We start from the raw sequence: 17,983 nt of genomic DNA, 5'->3' as shown, positions 1-17,983 counted from the left end.
ATTGACTGCTAAAAATAATTCAATTGCTTGGAAACAAACAACGTATAAGGGGGTGTGATGTACATCTCAATCGCCAAATATTAAAATGTTTTATTTTTATATTACCAATACAAACACCTGCTACATTATAACAACTAATTTCTGCAGCCCGGCGGAAGAGGGGTGAGTGCGTCTGCCTCACAATACGAAGGTGCTGAGTAGTCCTGGGTTCAATCCCTGGCTCGGGATCTTTCTGTGTGGAGTTTGCAAGTTCTCCCCGTGACTGCGTGGGTTCCCTCTCACTTCCAAAGACATGCACCTGGGGATAGGTTGATTGACAACACTAAATTGGCCCTAGTGTGTGAATGTGAGTGTGAATGTTGTCTATCTGTGATGAGGTGGCAACTTGTCCAGGGTGTACGCCGCCTTCCACCTGAATTGTAGTTGAAATAGGCACCAGCGACCCCAAAGGGAATAAACGGTATAAAATGGATGGATGGCATTTCTGCAGCCCTAATATACATATGAATAAATATGTAAAGTCCACTTACACATGTACTACACAAGGTTCATCCACTGTTCAATGTTTTATTTATTTATGTATTACAATTGCTTTAAGTTAACAAAGTCAAAACTATTTCTTTTTTAAATCTCCTATGAGTATTTAATATTTTAGAAGAGTATTTTTTTATTGTGTTGTCATTATTTTTTTTAATGATAGGTAATGTGGGGCGGTATAGCTCGATTGGTAGAGCGGCAATGCCAGCAACTTGAGGGTTGCAGGTTTGACCCCCGCTTCCGCCATCCTTGTCACTGCCGTTGTGTCCTTGGGCAAGACACTTTACCCACCTGCTCCCAGTGCCACCCACACTGGTTTAAATGTAAAAAAAAAAAATAGATATTGGGTTTCGCTATGAAAGCCCTTTGAGTCACTAGAGAAAAAGCGCTATATAAATATAATTTGCTTCGCTAAAGTAATGTACACCCATGGGACATAATACAAGAGCTCCATCCATAATTACACTTTTATTATTATTAATAATGAATAAGTTTAGAATCACAAATTGTGATATGCTTGTATATTGTACTTTTTATTGCAAACACAGTACACACGTCCATCATGTGCCCTAGTAGCCTTTTTTAGTTTGCATTGTACTACGTCATAAGACAGACGACACCTACCGAGCATAGTGTGTGCACACGCGGGACAGCGTCTCCTAGCAACTTCCCAGCCCCTCCTCCCGGAGCTGGAACAAGTGGACCGTCCGAAGACCTGTGGGAGGAGATTAAATAAAACGGAACGAGTGAGTTTTTTTCTTTTTCTTTTCCTTCTCGAGTTGGTGAGCATGGTGGTCTTCACGCGTCTTGTTTCTCAACAAATTCTCTAAAACAAAACGACATGTTCCAAACGAGCTGTTACAACCGGAAGTGGGTCACCAGAGCAGTCACGTGGTAAGAATGAATCGTACCTCGTTAGGCTAATTGTTAACTAGCGAGCTCTTTTGAAGCATAATATCAGGAATCAAATAACTGTTTATCTGTATTTATCAGGAATACAAATGCTATTTTTCTAGTAAGGTATACCTGCAAATATTTCAGAGGAAAGTACAAAGGTTGAACTTGGTGCATTCATTGCTATTGTGTAAACTCACCTATGAAACAAAATTGACAATTTGTGTATTTAATATATGAAAAGACAATATGTGTTAGTAGTAGTAACAATATATATTTTGTATTTGTTCAAGGACTGAAATAAATTGTGCCAACAGTAAAAAAAATGACTGATAGTAAATTTTTTGTCTTTTTTTATTATTGCACACTTGTTTAAAGTGCGGGCAGCACGGTGGAAGAGGGGATAGTATGTTTGCCTCACAATACGAAGGTCCTAAATTCAATCCCGGGCTCGGGATTTTTTTGTGTGGAGTTTGCATGTTCTTCCCGTGACTGCGTGGGTTCCATCCGGGTACTGCGGCTTCCTCCCACCTCCAAAGACATGCACCTGGGAATAGGTAGATTGGCAACACTAAATTGGCCCTAGTGTGTGAATGTGAGTGTGAATGTTGTCTGTCTGTGTTGGCCCTGCGATGAGGTGGCGACTTGTCCAGGGTGTACGCCGCCTTCCGCCCGAATGCAGCTGAGATAGGCACTAGCGACCCCAAAGGGAATAAGCGGTGGCAAATGGATGGAGATATATATATATATATATATATATATATATATGGCCCTGCGATGAGGTGGCGACTTGTCCAGGGTGTACCCCGCCTTCCGCCCGATTGTAGCTGAGATAGGCGCCAGCGCCCCCCGCGACCCCGAAAGGGAATAAGCGGTAGAAAATGGATGGATGGATGGATGGATATATATATATATATATATATATATAAAACAAAAAAATAAATTGTAAAAAGACTGATGGACAAATATGCTGACTGCGTTTAAAAGTGTTTAATGAGCTGAACTTTCCTGAGACTCCTCAGCTGGTCCAGGTTTTGGCATCCCATAATAAACCCTAACCACAGAGAACATATTATTGCTGAACCTAATGTTGTTGAGTTTTTAATGTTGCCTCCAGAAGATCTTTAGACTAAAAAGGAATGTCGGAATGAAGATTATTGGCTGCTCTTCCCTCTCTTGGGTGTTTGAATGTAATTATTGGGATTACTAGTTGAGGGTTTTTTCAAACTCCTGTAACAGTTCATCTCTGTATGCAAACACACACTCAAGTAACCCCCTCCCCTATAGACTCATGCTGAGAATAATCACAAAATCCACTCCAAAGCAATTTAAACCCCCAAAATACCTCTTATTCTCCTTGTTAAAGGAGTTGAGCCTATCATTAACTACATGGCCAATGACTTCACTGCTGGTCTGCGGCGCCTATTATGGGATAAGTGAGCACAAACCGCTTTGTAGAAAAACAAAACGGAGAACTACAGTTTATGAGGCTATAATGTAGATTTAATGCATTTTCCAAGTCCTATATGGTCAAGCGTATGTTACTGTTAAATGGCTGTTTTTACGTGGTAATAAAAGAGTTGTGTGGTTTTCTAGTAAAATGCTGATTCATGTATGTTGTATGTGCAGTCGCTATGGAAACAAACTGCTGATCGGCTATAATTTGATATGTGACGATAGCGTCCCAATCACTGCATTAAACTGGGGATTATGCCTTAATATTCCTGTTTTTTACGACTCACTGTGTTCTCGCTCTCTTCACAGTTGTTCGGAATGTTGAAGAACTTTTACATCGCACTTTAGCGTCAAAGCCCTTCTATAATGGAGGCGTCTGCGTCCGCAACGACCCCTGCAGACGGGTCGACGTGTGAGAATTCGCCTCCAGGGGACCATCTCCTGATCTTGAAGGCTCTGACGGAGAAACTGAGACTCGAAACTAGGAGACCTTCCTACTTGGAGTGGAAAGCCGGGTTGGAGGCAGAACAGTTCACAGGGTTCGGAAGCGGAACAGTTGAAGCGGAATCCGGCGGAACACGAAGACATTCAGACACGATTCGCTGCCAGTTGAGGTCAGGTGTCCTGAAGGTGTTCGAGAACGTCGACGAGGCTCTGAGTTGGCTCAGACAAGAACTGGTAAGATGACCGCAACACTTCTAAATCTTGTTTTACATTTTTTTTTAACCCATTTAGGGGGACAACTAGTTTGGACTGATTTAATGACTTTATTGCTTAATGACATAGCAAATGCAATTCAACCTTAAATATCTTCCTGTTTATAGTTTTTTTCACAGCAGCCTATTTAGGCAGCGCACACTTTATGCCTGTATACCTATATATGCCTTAATTACATAACAGCTACAATTTCTCTTTTCATTAATTACAGCAGCCTATCTACGCATAAACAAATTGGGCCTGACTTATCAAATGACATATGGCTACTACAATATTATTTTCTTCTTCTCGTGTTTCGATCTTTCACAGCTGCCCATTTAGGCAGGAAATACGTTAAGACTGGATACATGTCTTCTTTAGTTAATGGCTTAGCAGTCACAATCCAAACTTCACTTTATTGTTGTTTACTTTTAGTTGCAACAATATTCTGCCCAAGCAGCCCGTCAAGCCGGCAAACTAGGACTCGTTTATTTAATGACATATTGAATACAATCAAATCTCCACATTTCTTTTGTTTCTCTATTGAATTGAGTTATTTATTTTTACAGCAGCCCGTTTAGCCAGCAAACAAGGTGCGCCTGACTTAAGGACTTGTTTATTGAAGGGCATGGTGACTACATTTAAATCTTCACATTTGTCCGTTTATTCATCGTACTGATATTTTTATAGCAACCCATTTAGCCAGAAAAAATAGGTGAACCTAAAAAGGGTCATATTATAATTTATTTCCCTACATTTAAAACACTTCCTTGTGGTCTACATAACTTGTAATAGCGGTTCTTTGGTAAAATGTTACATAGATAATTTTTTATTGACCATTTTTAAGCTGCTTTCTGACCGTCTCTTCAGGATGCGCCGTTTTGTGGGCAGTCTTATTTACGCACCTCCACTTTGTCCGAGTCTTCTCTCCATCAGCCCTGTTGTAGTGTTTAGCCCTTCCATATGGAGTCTATAGACAGATATAAGTAAAAACTATGCGCTACTTTGTATTAAAAATGGCAATAGTGGAGGATGAATGTGCATGTACGAGCCAGTCTGCCCCACAACATGAGGATATTTAGTAACATTTTAGTTTACTTTATACCTGCATTATCTTTTCCATCCTTTGTAACTGAGTTACTGTGTGGAATCAATCAATCAATCAATCAATGTTTATTTATATAGCCCCAAATCACAAATGTCTCAAAGGACTGCACAAATCATTACGACTACAACATCCTCGGAAGAACCCACAAAAGGGCAAGGAAAACTCACACCCAGTGGGCAGGGAGAATTCACATCCAGTGGGACGCCAGTGACAATGCTGACTATGAGAAACCTTGGAGAGGACCTCAGATGTGGGCAACCCCCCCCCCTCTAGGGGACCGAAAGCAATGGATGTCGAGCGGGTCTAACATGATACTGTGAAAGTTCAATCCATAGTGGCTCCAACACAGCCGCGAGAGTTCAGTTCAAGCGGATCCAAGACAGCAGCGAGAGTCCCGTCCACAGGAGACCATCTCAAGCGGAGGCGGATCAGCAGCGTAGAGATGTCCCCAACCGATACAGGCGAGCGGTCCATCCTGGGTCCCGACGAGCGGTCCATCCTGGGTCTCGACTCTGGACAGCCAGTACTTCATCCATGGTCATCGGACCGGACCCCCTCCACAAGGGAGGGGGGGACATAGGAGAAAGAAAAGAAGCGGCAGATCAACTGGTCTAAAAGGAGGTCTATTTAAAGGCTAGAGTATACAGATGAGTTTTAAGGTGAGACTTAAATGCTTCTACTGAGGTAGCATCTCGAACTGTTACCGGGAGGGCATTCCAGAGTACTGGAGCCCGAACGGAGAACGCTCTATAGCCCGCAGACTTTTTTTGGGCTCTAGGAATCACTAATAAGCCGGAGTCTTTTGAACGCCGATTTCTTGCCGGGACATATGGTACAATACAATCGGCAAGATAGGCTGGAGCTAGACCGTGTAGTATTTTATACGTAATTAGTAAAACCTTAAAGTCACATCTTAAGTGCACAGGAAGCCAGTGCAGGTGAGCCAGTACAGGCGTAATATGATCAAACGTTCTTGTTCTTGTCAAAAGTCTAGCAGCCGCATTTTGTACCAACTGTAATCTTTTAATGCTAGACATGGCGAGACCCGAAAATAGTACGTTACAGTAATCGAGGCGAGACGTAACAAACGCATGGATAATGATCTCGGCGTCTTTAGTGGACAAAATGGAGCGAATTTTAGCGATATTCTGGAGATGAAAGAAGGCCGTTTTAGTAACGCTTTTAATGTGTGACTCAAAGGAGAGAGTTGGGTCGAAGATAATACCCAGATTTTTTACCGAGTCACCTTGTTTTATTGTTTGGTTGTCAAATGTTAAAGTTGTATTATTAAATAGAGGTCGGTGTCTAGCAGGACCGATAATCAGCATTTCCGTTTTTTTGGCGTTAAGTTGCAAAAAGTTAGCGGACATCCATTGTTTAATTTCATTAAGACACGCTTCCAACTGACTACAGTCCGGCGTGTTGGTCAGCTTTAGGGGCATGTAGAGTTGGGTGTCATCAGCATAACAGTGAAAGCTAATACCGTATTTGCGTATGACGTCACCCAGCGGCAGCATGTAGATGCTGAAGAGTACAGGGCCAAGGACCGAACAATTGGGGAACTCCACACGTTACCTTAACATAGTCCGAGGTCACACTGTTATGGGAGACGCACTGCATCCTATCAGTAAGATAAGAGTTAAACCAAGACAGGGCTGAGTCTGACATACCAATTCGTGTTTTGATACGCTCTAATAAAATATTATGATCGACGGTATCGAAAGCAGCGCTAAGATCGAGGAGCAGCAACATAGATGACGCATCAGAGTCAATCGTTAGCAATAGATCATTAGTCAATTTTGCGAGGGCTGTCTCAGTCGAGTGATTTGCCCTGAAACCGGATTGAAAGGTTTCACATAGATTGTTAAACGCTAAGTGTTCATTTAGCTGCTCTGCAACAATTTTTTCGAGGATTTTCGAAATAAAGGGAAGGTGAGACACCGGTCGGTAATTTACCATGAGGTCAGGATCGAGGTTAGGTCTTTTAAGGAGAGGATGAATAACCGCTTTTTTGAATGCTAGGGGAACAGTGCCCGAGGAAAGTGATAAGTTTATAATATTTAGCACTGATGGACCTAATAATACAAAAAGCTCCTTGATAAGTTTCCCAGGAAGTGGGTCAAGTAAACATGTTGTTTGTTTTATTCCATTTACACGTTGTAACAATTCTTCTAATGTTATTTCATCAAAACGAGAGAAACTCTTTTGGATATTTGCAGTATCCGCCGTATATACAGTCGTATCTATGTTACTATAACCCAGTTGTAGCTGGGACGCATTGTCTTTAATCTCCTTTCTAATAAGTTCAATTTTCTTATTAAAGAACTTCATAAAGTCATCTGTCGAATGGGTGGTGCTACTGGAAGGAGTCCCTTGTTGGGTTAGCGATGCTACTGTACTAAACAAAAATTTTGGATCGTTTTTATTAATGCGGATGAGATTTGAGTAATAATTAGTTTTAGCTAAGGTAAGCATGCGTTTATAAGTTATTAAACTATCACTCCATGCTTGATGGTGCACCTCAAGTTTAGTCATGCGCCATTTGCGTTCCAGCTTTCTACATAATAATTTCTGAGCTCTAGTTTCTTCAGTAAACCATGGCGTACGCCTTTTTAGAGCCTTTTTTAACTTCAGCGGTGCTATACTATCAATCGTTTCACGCAGGGCGTTGTTAAAGTTGTTAGTGAGGTTATCAATAGAGCCCACATACTTTGGGAACGGTGCCATTACCGAGGGCAGTAGGTCAGCAAGAGTCGTCGTTGTGGCAGCATTAATGTTGCGGCTGCTATAGCAGTTATTATTATTATTAGCTTGCCGAACATGAGTCTGAACTTCGAATTTTATAAGGTAATGATCGGACATTACTTTAGTATACGGGAGTATCATAACTTTGGAAACGGTGATACCTCTGACAAGCACTAGGTCTATCGTATTACCGCTGCGATGCGTCGGTTCATTTATTATTTGTGTAAGACCACAGCTATCAATTATAGTCTGGAGCGCCACGCACGGTGGGTCCAATGGGGTATTCATATAATTATATTATCGGCGTGCGTCACTAGATCAGCAACAAACTCTGAGAATTCACTAATAAAGTCCAAATAGGGCCCTGGGGGGCGGTAGATAACGGCCAGGCACAGAGGCAGAGGTGTGGCAGACTTCATAGAAAGCATCTCAAACGATTTATATTTATTATTTAAGTTAGGACTAAAGTTAAAGTTTTCGTTGTATATTAGTGCGCCCCCCCCCCCACCCTTTAAAGGGGACGGGCAATATGCGCATTCGTATAGTTAGGAGGGGATGCCTCATTTATCGCAAAAAAGTCGTCTGGTTTAAGCCAGGTTTTGCTAAGACCGATGACGTTAAGGTTGTTGTCTCTAATGACCTCATTAACTAATAACGTTTTGGGAGACAAAGATCTGATGTTTAGAAAGCCCATATTATAGGTAGTGGGCTGTTTTAAGGAGTTGTTGATAAAATTATCCGTAGTAGCAATATTAATAATGTTGCGTTTATTATGCGTTGTGTACTTAAAATAATTACGACCATATCTAGGAATTGATATGACGGGAATTTTCAGATTGTCTACATGGCGCTGCGATAAACTGAACGCATCATAATTTGCCACCTCAGTAGAACGCATGTCTAACTCTGACGTAGTCATAGTCATAGCAGAAAAAACATTTTGTGAGTTGTGTATTATTCTACGAAAATTGCTATGTGTACAGGGATTATCCAGCCTGGCGCTGGCTAGTTCTAATTTATCTGACTCCATACCCAGGCTAGCAGGCTCTGTAATTGCCTGTGACCGGGCTTGCTCTAGTGCAGTTAGTCAAATATGGCTCAATGCGAAATCCATGTTCCGAGACAAGAGGATAGCGCCTTCCTGGTCAGGGTGAAGGCCGTCTCTCCTCAGCAAGCCAGGTTTGCCCCAGAAAAAGGGCCAATTATCAATAAACGTAAATCCCTGTTGTCTACAGAAGCTATCCAGCCACTTGTTAAGAGAGACTAATCTGCTGTATCTCTCATCATTGCCTCTCCCAGGCAGGGGGCCAGAGACAATTACTCGATGCCTGGACATCTTTCTGGTGAGATTACAAGCCCTGGCTATGTTTCTCTTTGTAATCTCTGATTGTCTCATCCTAACGTCATTGGAGCCAACGTGTATTACTATATTCACATAACTAGTGGTGCGGATAGCCTGTCGTACGTGTTTACTAGACCTGTTGCGAGTTAGCTCCCTAAGATTAGCTTCAATGTCAGGTGCTCTGCCCCCGGGAATACACTTAATTGTGGCTGGTTTGCTAAGCTTTATGTTTCGGGTGATGGAGTCCCCTATGACTAAAGTGTGGTGCCCGGTAGACTGGGGTGTAGGACTAGCTAAAGGGCTAAATCTATTATGCGTCTCAACCGGTACACCGTAGCTTGTAGGCCGCTTAGGGCTGCTACAAGCTGGGCTAGTTAGCTCGCTACAGCTAACGCTAGCAGATGTGTCCGCAACATCTAAAGTTACGAAATTACATTGGTCTAACTGGCGGACACGGCTCTCTAGCAAAGCCAACCTATCCATGAGTAAAGTGCACGAAGCGCAGGAAGCCATACTCACAGAAACTTTCCGTCGCCGAGTGGAGTTCCAGCTGTCTTCGGGAAGTGGTGGTCACGGTGGCCACAATTTTCCTTGTGGATTAATATAGTTTGTCTAAGTCTAAGAAAGAAAAATAAAGCGCTTATAAACTACAATTTCGGACTACAATGGCCGACACCAGCTAAGCCATTTGGGTAAAACTTTGCCATATTTGACGTCACCTGTTAAAAAAAAAAAAAACTACACAAATTAGGCAAATTCCAAACAGCTCATTTGGAGGACGTATCGAGGACGGCAAAATTGTTTCGTGAACATCTCCACCATGACGCAACTGTGAACCTACCAATTTGTTATTCATGAGTTCTAATTTGTTAAAATTTTCAGATTAAAGTTGTGTTTTTGAGTAAAGAACAACAGTCTTCCAGCTTGTTTTCTAAGGTTATTTAAATTAAGAGAACAATTTACGGGGGGATATTGATTTTTTGATTATGTAAATTAAGTATGTAAATTACAAATGTATTTCAGTTTTAGGAGGTACATGGTGGAATAAGCTCAGTGATGAGTTGAAGACATATTTTTTTGTTAAGGTTTTAGTAAGCCTTGAAAGATGAAATTATAAAATTATAAAACATAGTAATGGTTATTTTCATCCCAATGAATTTTTAAAACGTTGATGTTCCAGGCAATTTAATTTTCAGTGAAGGTATAGGATAGGCAAATACAAGCCTTGGCTTCAGCCTATTCCTTTTTCGATCATTCTTTTTCTTTTTGTGTGTGTATGTGTATGATTGTTAATATGTATAATTTGTGCTGTTAAATTGATCACACAAAATGGTTGATTATATGAGCGAAATAAATTCATTTAATTAATTTATGATTTGATTTCAAATTTTCAGGACTTATGCAAATCCAAAATACATTAAAAAAAAGTACCAATTGTTAAGAAAATTTGAAAAACTCTTTTAATGACCTGGTGATGACATTCAAATCTTCACAGTAGTTCTGTTTATTTATCCGATTGTTTTTTGTTTTTTTTACAGCAGCCCATTTAGGCAGCAAACAAATTGGACCTGTAAACATGGCCTACATGCTTAATGCCGCACAATAGTTACAATCTAAACACAGTGGTACCTCGCTTTTTGAAAGTCTCATTTTTCATTTGATTCAGTTTTTTACTACAATTTCCTTCTGTTATCTTAAGGAAAAACGTTTGTCGTAAGAAACTAGTCAGTTTGCCCGTGTATCGTTCCGCAAATGGAGGTCTGATTTTTTTATATGACAGCAAAAATATTATGAGTAGTATTAACATTATTTCCAAATTAAATATATATTTTTTTTGTACATTTGGTCTTCAAAAGCACCACTGTATTCCTGTAGATTTTTTGTGTTTATTTTTTACTGCAATTTGTTTAGGCTGCTGACTTAATCGCTCATTTATTTAATGACTTTGCGACGATTCCAAACTTTCCGCAAGTGTGATTTCCTCCACTGTGCTCAATTAGGCCGCTCACTCATCCATTCACTGATGTTCATGGAGCTAACACGCAAAGAGACAAAGCCTTTGTAATAGTTTTCCAGGCTTTGCACAAAGACAGTGGACAAGTGAAGGTTACCGGGACCTCTACACTGATCTTTGCACATTCGGCAGGCCAGTGCACGGAAATTAGATAATGTCAAGAGAGTCCCACTGTGAGTTTTCTTTGTGGATATGGTGACAATAAAGAGTCCCGTGTAAAGAAGTTTTCTGAGGTAAAATACCTCTTGTAGCATTGAATATTACATTTCGTTTTCGGTCCTCCAGGCTGAGATGCGTCTACAGGACCAGCACCTGGCGAGGCAGCTCATCCGCCTGCGTAGCGACATCAGCAAGATGAAGATCGAGCAGGCGTGTCAGCTGCATCGCCGCATGCTCAACGACGCCACCTATGGCCTGGAGGAGCGCGACGAGTTGGCCGACCTGCTGTGCGAATGTCCAGTCACGCCGGGTCTGGGCCTATCGGCGCCGCTGCGACTCATCGGAGTCACGAAGATGAACATTAATTCTCGACGCTTCTCGCTATGCTAGTCATATGTTATGTTACTCAGTCTTTAGTAGACTAGCTGCTTGACTAATCATTTTAACACACAGCTAATGGTGGAGGAAAACCTAATAAAATTAAAAACATATCTAGAATACAGTGCAGCCGCATAGTATTCACAGCCCTTCACTTCTTCCACATTTGTGTTGTTACTGTCTTATTCCAAAATGAAATAAAACAATTTTATTACTCAAAATTCTACACTCAATACCCCATAATGACAATATGAAAAGTTTTTTTTTTTAAATCAGCAAATATATTACAAATAAATAACTACAAAAAAAAAATGACATGGACATAAATATTCACAGCCTCTGCTCTATACTTTGTTGATGCACGTTTGGCAGCAATTACAGCTTCAAGTCTTTTTGAATAGGATGCCACAAGCTTGGCACACTTTGGGCAGTTTTGCCCAATCGTCCTTGCAGCACCTCTCAAGCTCCATCAGTTGGACGGAAAGCGTTGGTTTTCATCCAGGATGTCTCTGTACATTGCTGCATTCATCTTTTCCTCTATCCTGACTATAGTCTCTCAATTACGGCCGCAGAAAAACATCCCCACAGCATGATGCTACCACCACTGTATGGATGGTATTGGCCTGGTGATGAGCGGTGACTGGTTTCTTCCAAACACGATGCCTGGCAATCCTGCCAAAGAGTTCGATCCTTGCCTCATCAGACCAGAGAATTGTGTTTCTCATGGTCTGAGAGTCTTTCAGGTGCATTTTGGCAAACTTTACTAAGAAATGGTTTCTGTCTTGCCACTCTACTATATAGGCCTGATTGGTGAATTGCTGCAGAGATGGTGGTCCTTCTGGAAAGTTATCCTCTCTCCACAAAGGAATACTGTAATGCTGAAAAAGTGAACACCGGGTTCTTGGTCACCCCCATGACTGCAGCAATATACAAAGACATCCTGGATGAAAACAAACACTTCGCATCCAACCTGATGGAGATTGAGAGGTGCTGCAAAGAGGAATGGGTGAAACTGCCCAAAGAAAGGTGTGCCAAGTTTGTGGCATCGTATTCAAAAAGACTTGAAGCTGTAATTGCTGTGGTATGTGTGTGGAATTTTGAGGACAAAAATTAATTTATTCCATTTTGGAATAAGGTTGTAACGAAATGTGGAAAAAAGTGCAGCGCTGTGAATACTTTCCGAATGCACTGTATCTAGAAAAGGAGAGACTAGTTCCACCAAAACAGCAATTCAAGTGTATTTTATGAAAAGAGTAATTGTTTGATAGCAAATTTGTATTAGTTTGTAAACATATGACATCATCCAAAGCACACCTAAGATCGCTTTAAAAGCTCCTCTTTCCGTATATGCTCGCTGCTGCCTCATCAGTGAGCCCAGTGTAGTATTTTGCAAATAACTTGTCAAATCTTGTGTTCAAGTCCAAGTATTTCAATAAACTTTAAGGCTATTCTAATCAAGCGCATCAAATATTGTTTCTTGACACTTTTATTGTCTGTTTTAGAGCCTATTCTCATGTTTCTTGGCTGAAAGCAGACTCTGAATCCAACTTTGGATCCAGCACCTTCTTCACAGACTAGAACCGTCCAATAAAGTTTGGTATAGGATTAACTGATAAAGTTAATGCTATACCGATTCGGTGCCCTGAGAATATAACCTGGATGGATGAGAGAGATTATGATCATACAGTACATTTTACATGTAATAAACAGTGGATTGATTTTCTTACAATTTGTCAGAAATGTTTTATTGTCAGTGATGATGCAGATTAGGCATTATGATCAGACAACTGTGCAGCTATCGATAAACTACATGTGCACCTACCTGAAACTCCATTAGGTGCACACTGTCATGATGAAGGGCATTCATGTTCAACATAATTCTTGAAAAAGCTGGCTGGGCACTAGCTACATACAGTAGAAGCCAAACGTTTGGACAGGCCTTCTCATTCACGACACAACTGATAGTCCCAACCTCATTGATAAAGCAATACATTCCACGAATCAACCCTGATAAGGCACACATGTGAAGTGAAAACCCTTTCAGGTGACTACCTCTTGAAGCTCATCGAGAGAATGCTAAGACTGTGGAAAGCAGTAATCAGAGCAAAGGGTGCCTATTTTGAAGAAACTACAATATAAAACGTTTTTTCAGTTATTTCCCCTTTTTTTGTTAAGTACATAACTCTACATGTGTTTATTCACAGTTTTGATGCCTTTAATGACAATCTACAATGTAAATTGTCATGAAAATAAAGAAAACCCATTGAATGAGAAGGTGTGTCCAAACTTTCGGCCTGTACCATATATAGAGCTAGTTTTACTGCTGTGTAACAAGAAAACATTGTAAGAATAATACAATTATTTCTTACCTTGAAGGAGACCAAATATGTGCTTGTTGTTGGCTGATTTTTAAATTATGGTTCACTTACAATAAAAAAAACATGTTCCCCATCTATGGCAAGGGATCCAAGCACAGAGTACCATAATTATCATTTTTAAAGAGCAACACATTAAATTGCATGAAGCCCCATAGGGGAAATGGTGGATCTGTTGGCAGAGCTCTGTGATTAACAATCAGGAAAGATGCAGGTAAAATGTTTTTAATTTTACAAAATAAGGTTAGTGCAGCTAGTGAGTGCACAAGACATTTGAACTTCTTTAGAGGAACAAACACACTCCAAGCTACTATGAAGAGTCTTCAGAGTATAGAAAACAACCATTCTCAGGGCTGGAATAAAAAGGAGCTTGATTGGCAACCAGGAACTGGTGTGTACAGGTTGCCAATCAGGGACAGGTGTGGGAGCCAGGTCTTAAAGGCAAACAGGGAAAAACAAAAAGGAGCTGAAAACCAGACCACGGTGCTGGAACTGGAAATAACACAATTTACAAGGAATACAACACAAGTCCAACAACTGTCATAGAAAGTATTAAAAGGTAGTCTGCATTTTTGCGTGAATTGAGAATGAGATTAATATTTTTGGATGATTTGTAGGACTCTGTACACCGTTGTTATTGTAAAACGTCCAAATAAAATAGGTTAAACAGACTATAGAGGGGGTCGGATTTTTCTCAAAAGTGCATGCCGGTGCTGTGCCAGATTGTGATTGTTTGCCAAAAATGTATTTCTTTCGCGGGAGCGTGCACCGCACGCTAAACCTGCATTGCTTGGCTTCATCTGTCTCCAGCGGATTACTAGGTGTTAGACAAACGCTATACCTTCGTGGTTATTGTAACGCTACGTGTTTTTACATTATTTAAGCCTTTACCGTGTACGGAAAATGACAGTTTGCCTTTTCTGTGGTATTAATCAGATTTAAAGGGCTCGTTCTTGTTTGGAAGATACATACACTTGTAACTGTTATTTCTTTGTGCACATAATACATATTTATAAAGTGTTTGGATTTATTCATTTATTTAAAATGTTCATTAAATGTAATACTGCGATGAGGTGGCGACTTGTACCCCGCCTTCCGCCCGATTATAGCTGAGATAGGCGCCAGCGCCCCCGCGACCCTAAAAGGGAATAAGCGGTAAAAAATGGATGGATGGATTAAATGTAATATTGCCTGAATGTTTTCTGTCTATCTGTGTTGGCCCCAAAAGGGACAAGCGGCAGGAAATGGATAGATGGATGTAATATTGTCTGACAAAAAGTGATTCATCCATCCATCCATCCATCCCATCCATCCATTTTCTACCGCTTATTCCCTTTCGGGGTCGCGGGGGGCGCTGGCGCCTATCTCAGCTACAATCGGGCGGAAGGCAGGGTACACCCTGGACAAGTCGCCACCTCATCGCAGGGCCAACACAGATAGACAGACAACATTCACACTCACATTCACACACTAGGGCCAATTTAGTGTTGCCAATCAACCTAAAAGTGATTCAATGTACCATTTTCATATTTACACATTGCATGTTTAAACAGGTATATTTTACTTGAATACCCTCATGAGAATTACATATATCTAAATCAAGTAGCTGCTGATTGTATACTTGTTGAAATACCCTTTTTAGAGCTAAAAACTACCCAAATGGCCAATTTTCTGCTGCCGAAAATGGATTCCAGATAAAATTAATAATTATAACACAATGCCAAAGTATTTCTCTAAAAAACAATATTATACATTATGAAAATGTAAACGATAGCAAGAATATAACATACAAATTTCAGAAAATCAGCTCAGTGGCCTTGTGACTGGAAGGTCATGAGTTCAAACCCCGGCCAAGTCATACCAAAGACTACAAAAAATGGCACCCATTGCTTCCCTGCTTGGCACTCAGCATCAAGGGTTGGAATTGAGGGTTTAATCACCAAAATGATACCTGAGCGGGCCCATCGCTGCTGCTCATTGCTCCCCTCAACTCTCAGGGGGGTGAACACGGGGATGGGTCAAATACAGAGGACAAATTTCCCCACACCTAGAGTGTGTGTGACAATCGTTGGGACTTTAACTTTAATTTCACTAGCAACCACTTTGTTTAAAAGGGTTTTTACTGTACCAACATTCTAAATAACTAAAGAAAAATCACTGATAAACCCTGAAAAACTGGCAGTGAATGTCATAGTGTGATGTCATTCTGTGATGCACCCACCTTTGATATTGATAACCAATTTAATGCCATGTCAGCACTTTGTGACTGTAAGGCAGCGTTGGGAGAATGTTATTTTAATGTCACTTCATTTCCGAATAATATTATTTTTTATCAATACTACAAAGTTATTCGACCAAGCACATCAAGATAATGCAAAGCGGGTCTGTCGTTTGTTTTAAATTCTGTTTTACCTGAAATGTTTGGAACAAACAGGAAGTCGACCGCACGTCACATCTCGGTTGATTGTAACAAAATAATCCACGTTCACCTTCTTAACTCTTCTTTTCAGCCGCTTCCGTTCGTTCTGAAATACGCTTAGGAATGTCTCTCCCACCTCGTTTGTGACAGTTGACAATGGCGCACGTCGTCGGCATTATGAATATTACTGGATAAATTGTTAGCGACAATTAGAGTTTTACTTTTGGAACGTAACTCCCGCCCTTCAATATGAATACCTATTATTGTAACATCCGGGTGTTTTATGTACGTGCTTATTGGTCATGTCACGTGACGTAATTTAGCACGCAAATTTATATATATTTTTACATTTCGACTGAACAAAAATATAAACGCAAACTTTTGTTTTTGCTCCCATTTTTCATGAGTTGGACTCAAAGATCGAAAACTTTTACCATACACACACAAAATACTTATTCCTTTGAGACTTTATTAGTAGATACTTTTATGAGTAGATTGCACAGCACAGTACATATTCCATACAATTGACCACTAAATGGTAACACCCCAATAAGTTTTTCAACTTGTTTAAGTCGGGGTCCACGTTAATCATCCATCCATCCATTTTCTACCGCTTATTCCCTTTGGGGTCGCTGGTGCCTATCTCAGCTACATTTGGGCGGAAGGCGGGTACACCCTGGACAAGTCGCCACCTCATCACAGGGCCAACACAGATAGACAGACAACATTCACACTCACATTCACACACTAGGGCCAAGTTAGTGTTGCCAATCAACCTATCCCCAAGTGCATGTCCTTGGAAGTGGGAGGAAGCCGGAGTACCCAGAGGGGACCCACGCAGTCACGGGGAGAACATGCAAACTCCACAAAGAAAGATCCCGAGCCTGGATTGAACCCAGGACTACTCAGGACCTTCGTATTGTGAGGCAAACGCACTAAACTCTGTCCCACCATGCTGCCCCCACGTTAATCTATTAATGGTAAAAATAATGTTCATAAATACAGTACAGGCCAAAAGTTTGGACACACCTTCTCATTCAATGCGTTTTCTTTATTTTCATGACTATTTACTTCGTAGATTGTCACTGAAAGCATTAAAAATCATGAATGAACAAAGCAGTAATCAGAGCAAAGGGTGGCTATTTTGAAGAAACTAGAATATAATGCATGTTTTCAGTTATTTCACATTTTTTTGTTAAGTACATAACTCCACAAGTGTTCATTCATATTTTGATGCATTCAGTGACAATCTACAATAGTCATGTAAATAGAGAAAACACATTGAATGAGACGGTGTCCAAACTTTTGGCCTATACTGTATTATCAATATGCTGATTAAACATCATGATGATTGCACAGGTGTGCCTTAGGCCAGTGTTTTTTTAACTTTTTTTGAGCCAAGGCACATTTTTGGCGTTGAAAAAATGTGGAGGCACACCACCAGCAGAAATCACTAAAAAACGAAACTCAGTTGACAGTAAAAAGTTGAAATTTTTGGATATGACTTTTAATCATAACCAAGCATGCACAACTATAGCTCTTGTCTCAAAGTAGGTGTACTGTCACCACCTGTCATACCACACCGTGATTGATTTTGCCTTTTTTTTTTTGCTGTTTTCCTGTGTGTAGTGTTTTAGTTCATGTCTTGTGCTCCTATTTTGGTGGATTTTTCTCTTTTTTTTGGTATTTTCCTGTAGCAGTTTCATGTCTTTGAACGATATTTCCCACATATACTTTGTTTTTGCAATCAAGAATATTTCAATAGTTTTTAATCCTTCTTTGTGGGGACATTTTTGATTGTCATGTCGTGTTCGGATGCACATTGTGAACACCGTCTCTGCTCCGCAGTAAGTCTTTGCTG

General features: G+C 40.5%; 1 protein-coding gene across 2 annotated transcripts; it reads left to right on the top strand.

Moving 5' to 3' along the window:
* Nucleotides 1–68: 68 nt before the first annotated feature.
* Nucleotides 69–12,787, top strand: fam167ab (family with sequence similarity 167 member Ab). 2 transcript variants are annotated; one of them, XM_061900646.1, is made up of 3 exons: nt 69–1,283; nt 3,196–3,564; nt 11,077–12,787. In XM_061900646.1, the coding sequence occupies exons 2-3, from the start codon at nt 3,253–3,255 to the stop codon at nt 11,338–11,340; spliced, it is 576 nt and encodes a 191-aa protein (XP_061756630.1). In that variant the 5' UTR covers nt 69–1,283; nt 3,196–3,252; the 3' UTR covers nt 11,341–12,787. The 2 variants fall into 2 exon arrangements, with proteins under 2 accessions (XP_061756630.1, XP_061756629.1); XM_061900645.1 differs by lacking the exon at nt 69–1,283 and adding an exon at nt 1,290–1,431.
* Nucleotides 12,788–17,983: the final 5,196 nt, after the last annotated feature.

Source organism: Nerophis ophidion, linkage group LG05 (genome assembly GCF_033978795.1).
Source record: "Nerophis ophidion isolate RoL-2023_Sa linkage group LG05, RoL_Noph_v1.0, whole genome shotgun sequence".
NCBI classification, from domain to species: Eukaryota; Metazoa; Chordata; class Actinopteri; order Syngnathiformes; family Syngnathidae; genus Nerophis; species Nerophis ophidion.
This window is presented reverse-complemented; position numbering and strand designations above follow the sequence as displayed.

Excerpts from the sequence above, each read along its gene's own strand:
- fam167ab (XM_061900646.1), top strand. The coding sequence starts at position 3,253 with ATGGAGGCGTCTGCGTCCGCAACGACCCCTGCAGACGGGTCGACGTGT. Across the intron at positions 3,565-11,076 it reads GTTGGCTCAGACAAGAACTG|GCTGAGATGCGTCTACAGGA; the intron begins GTAAGATGACCG and ends TCGGTCCTCCAG.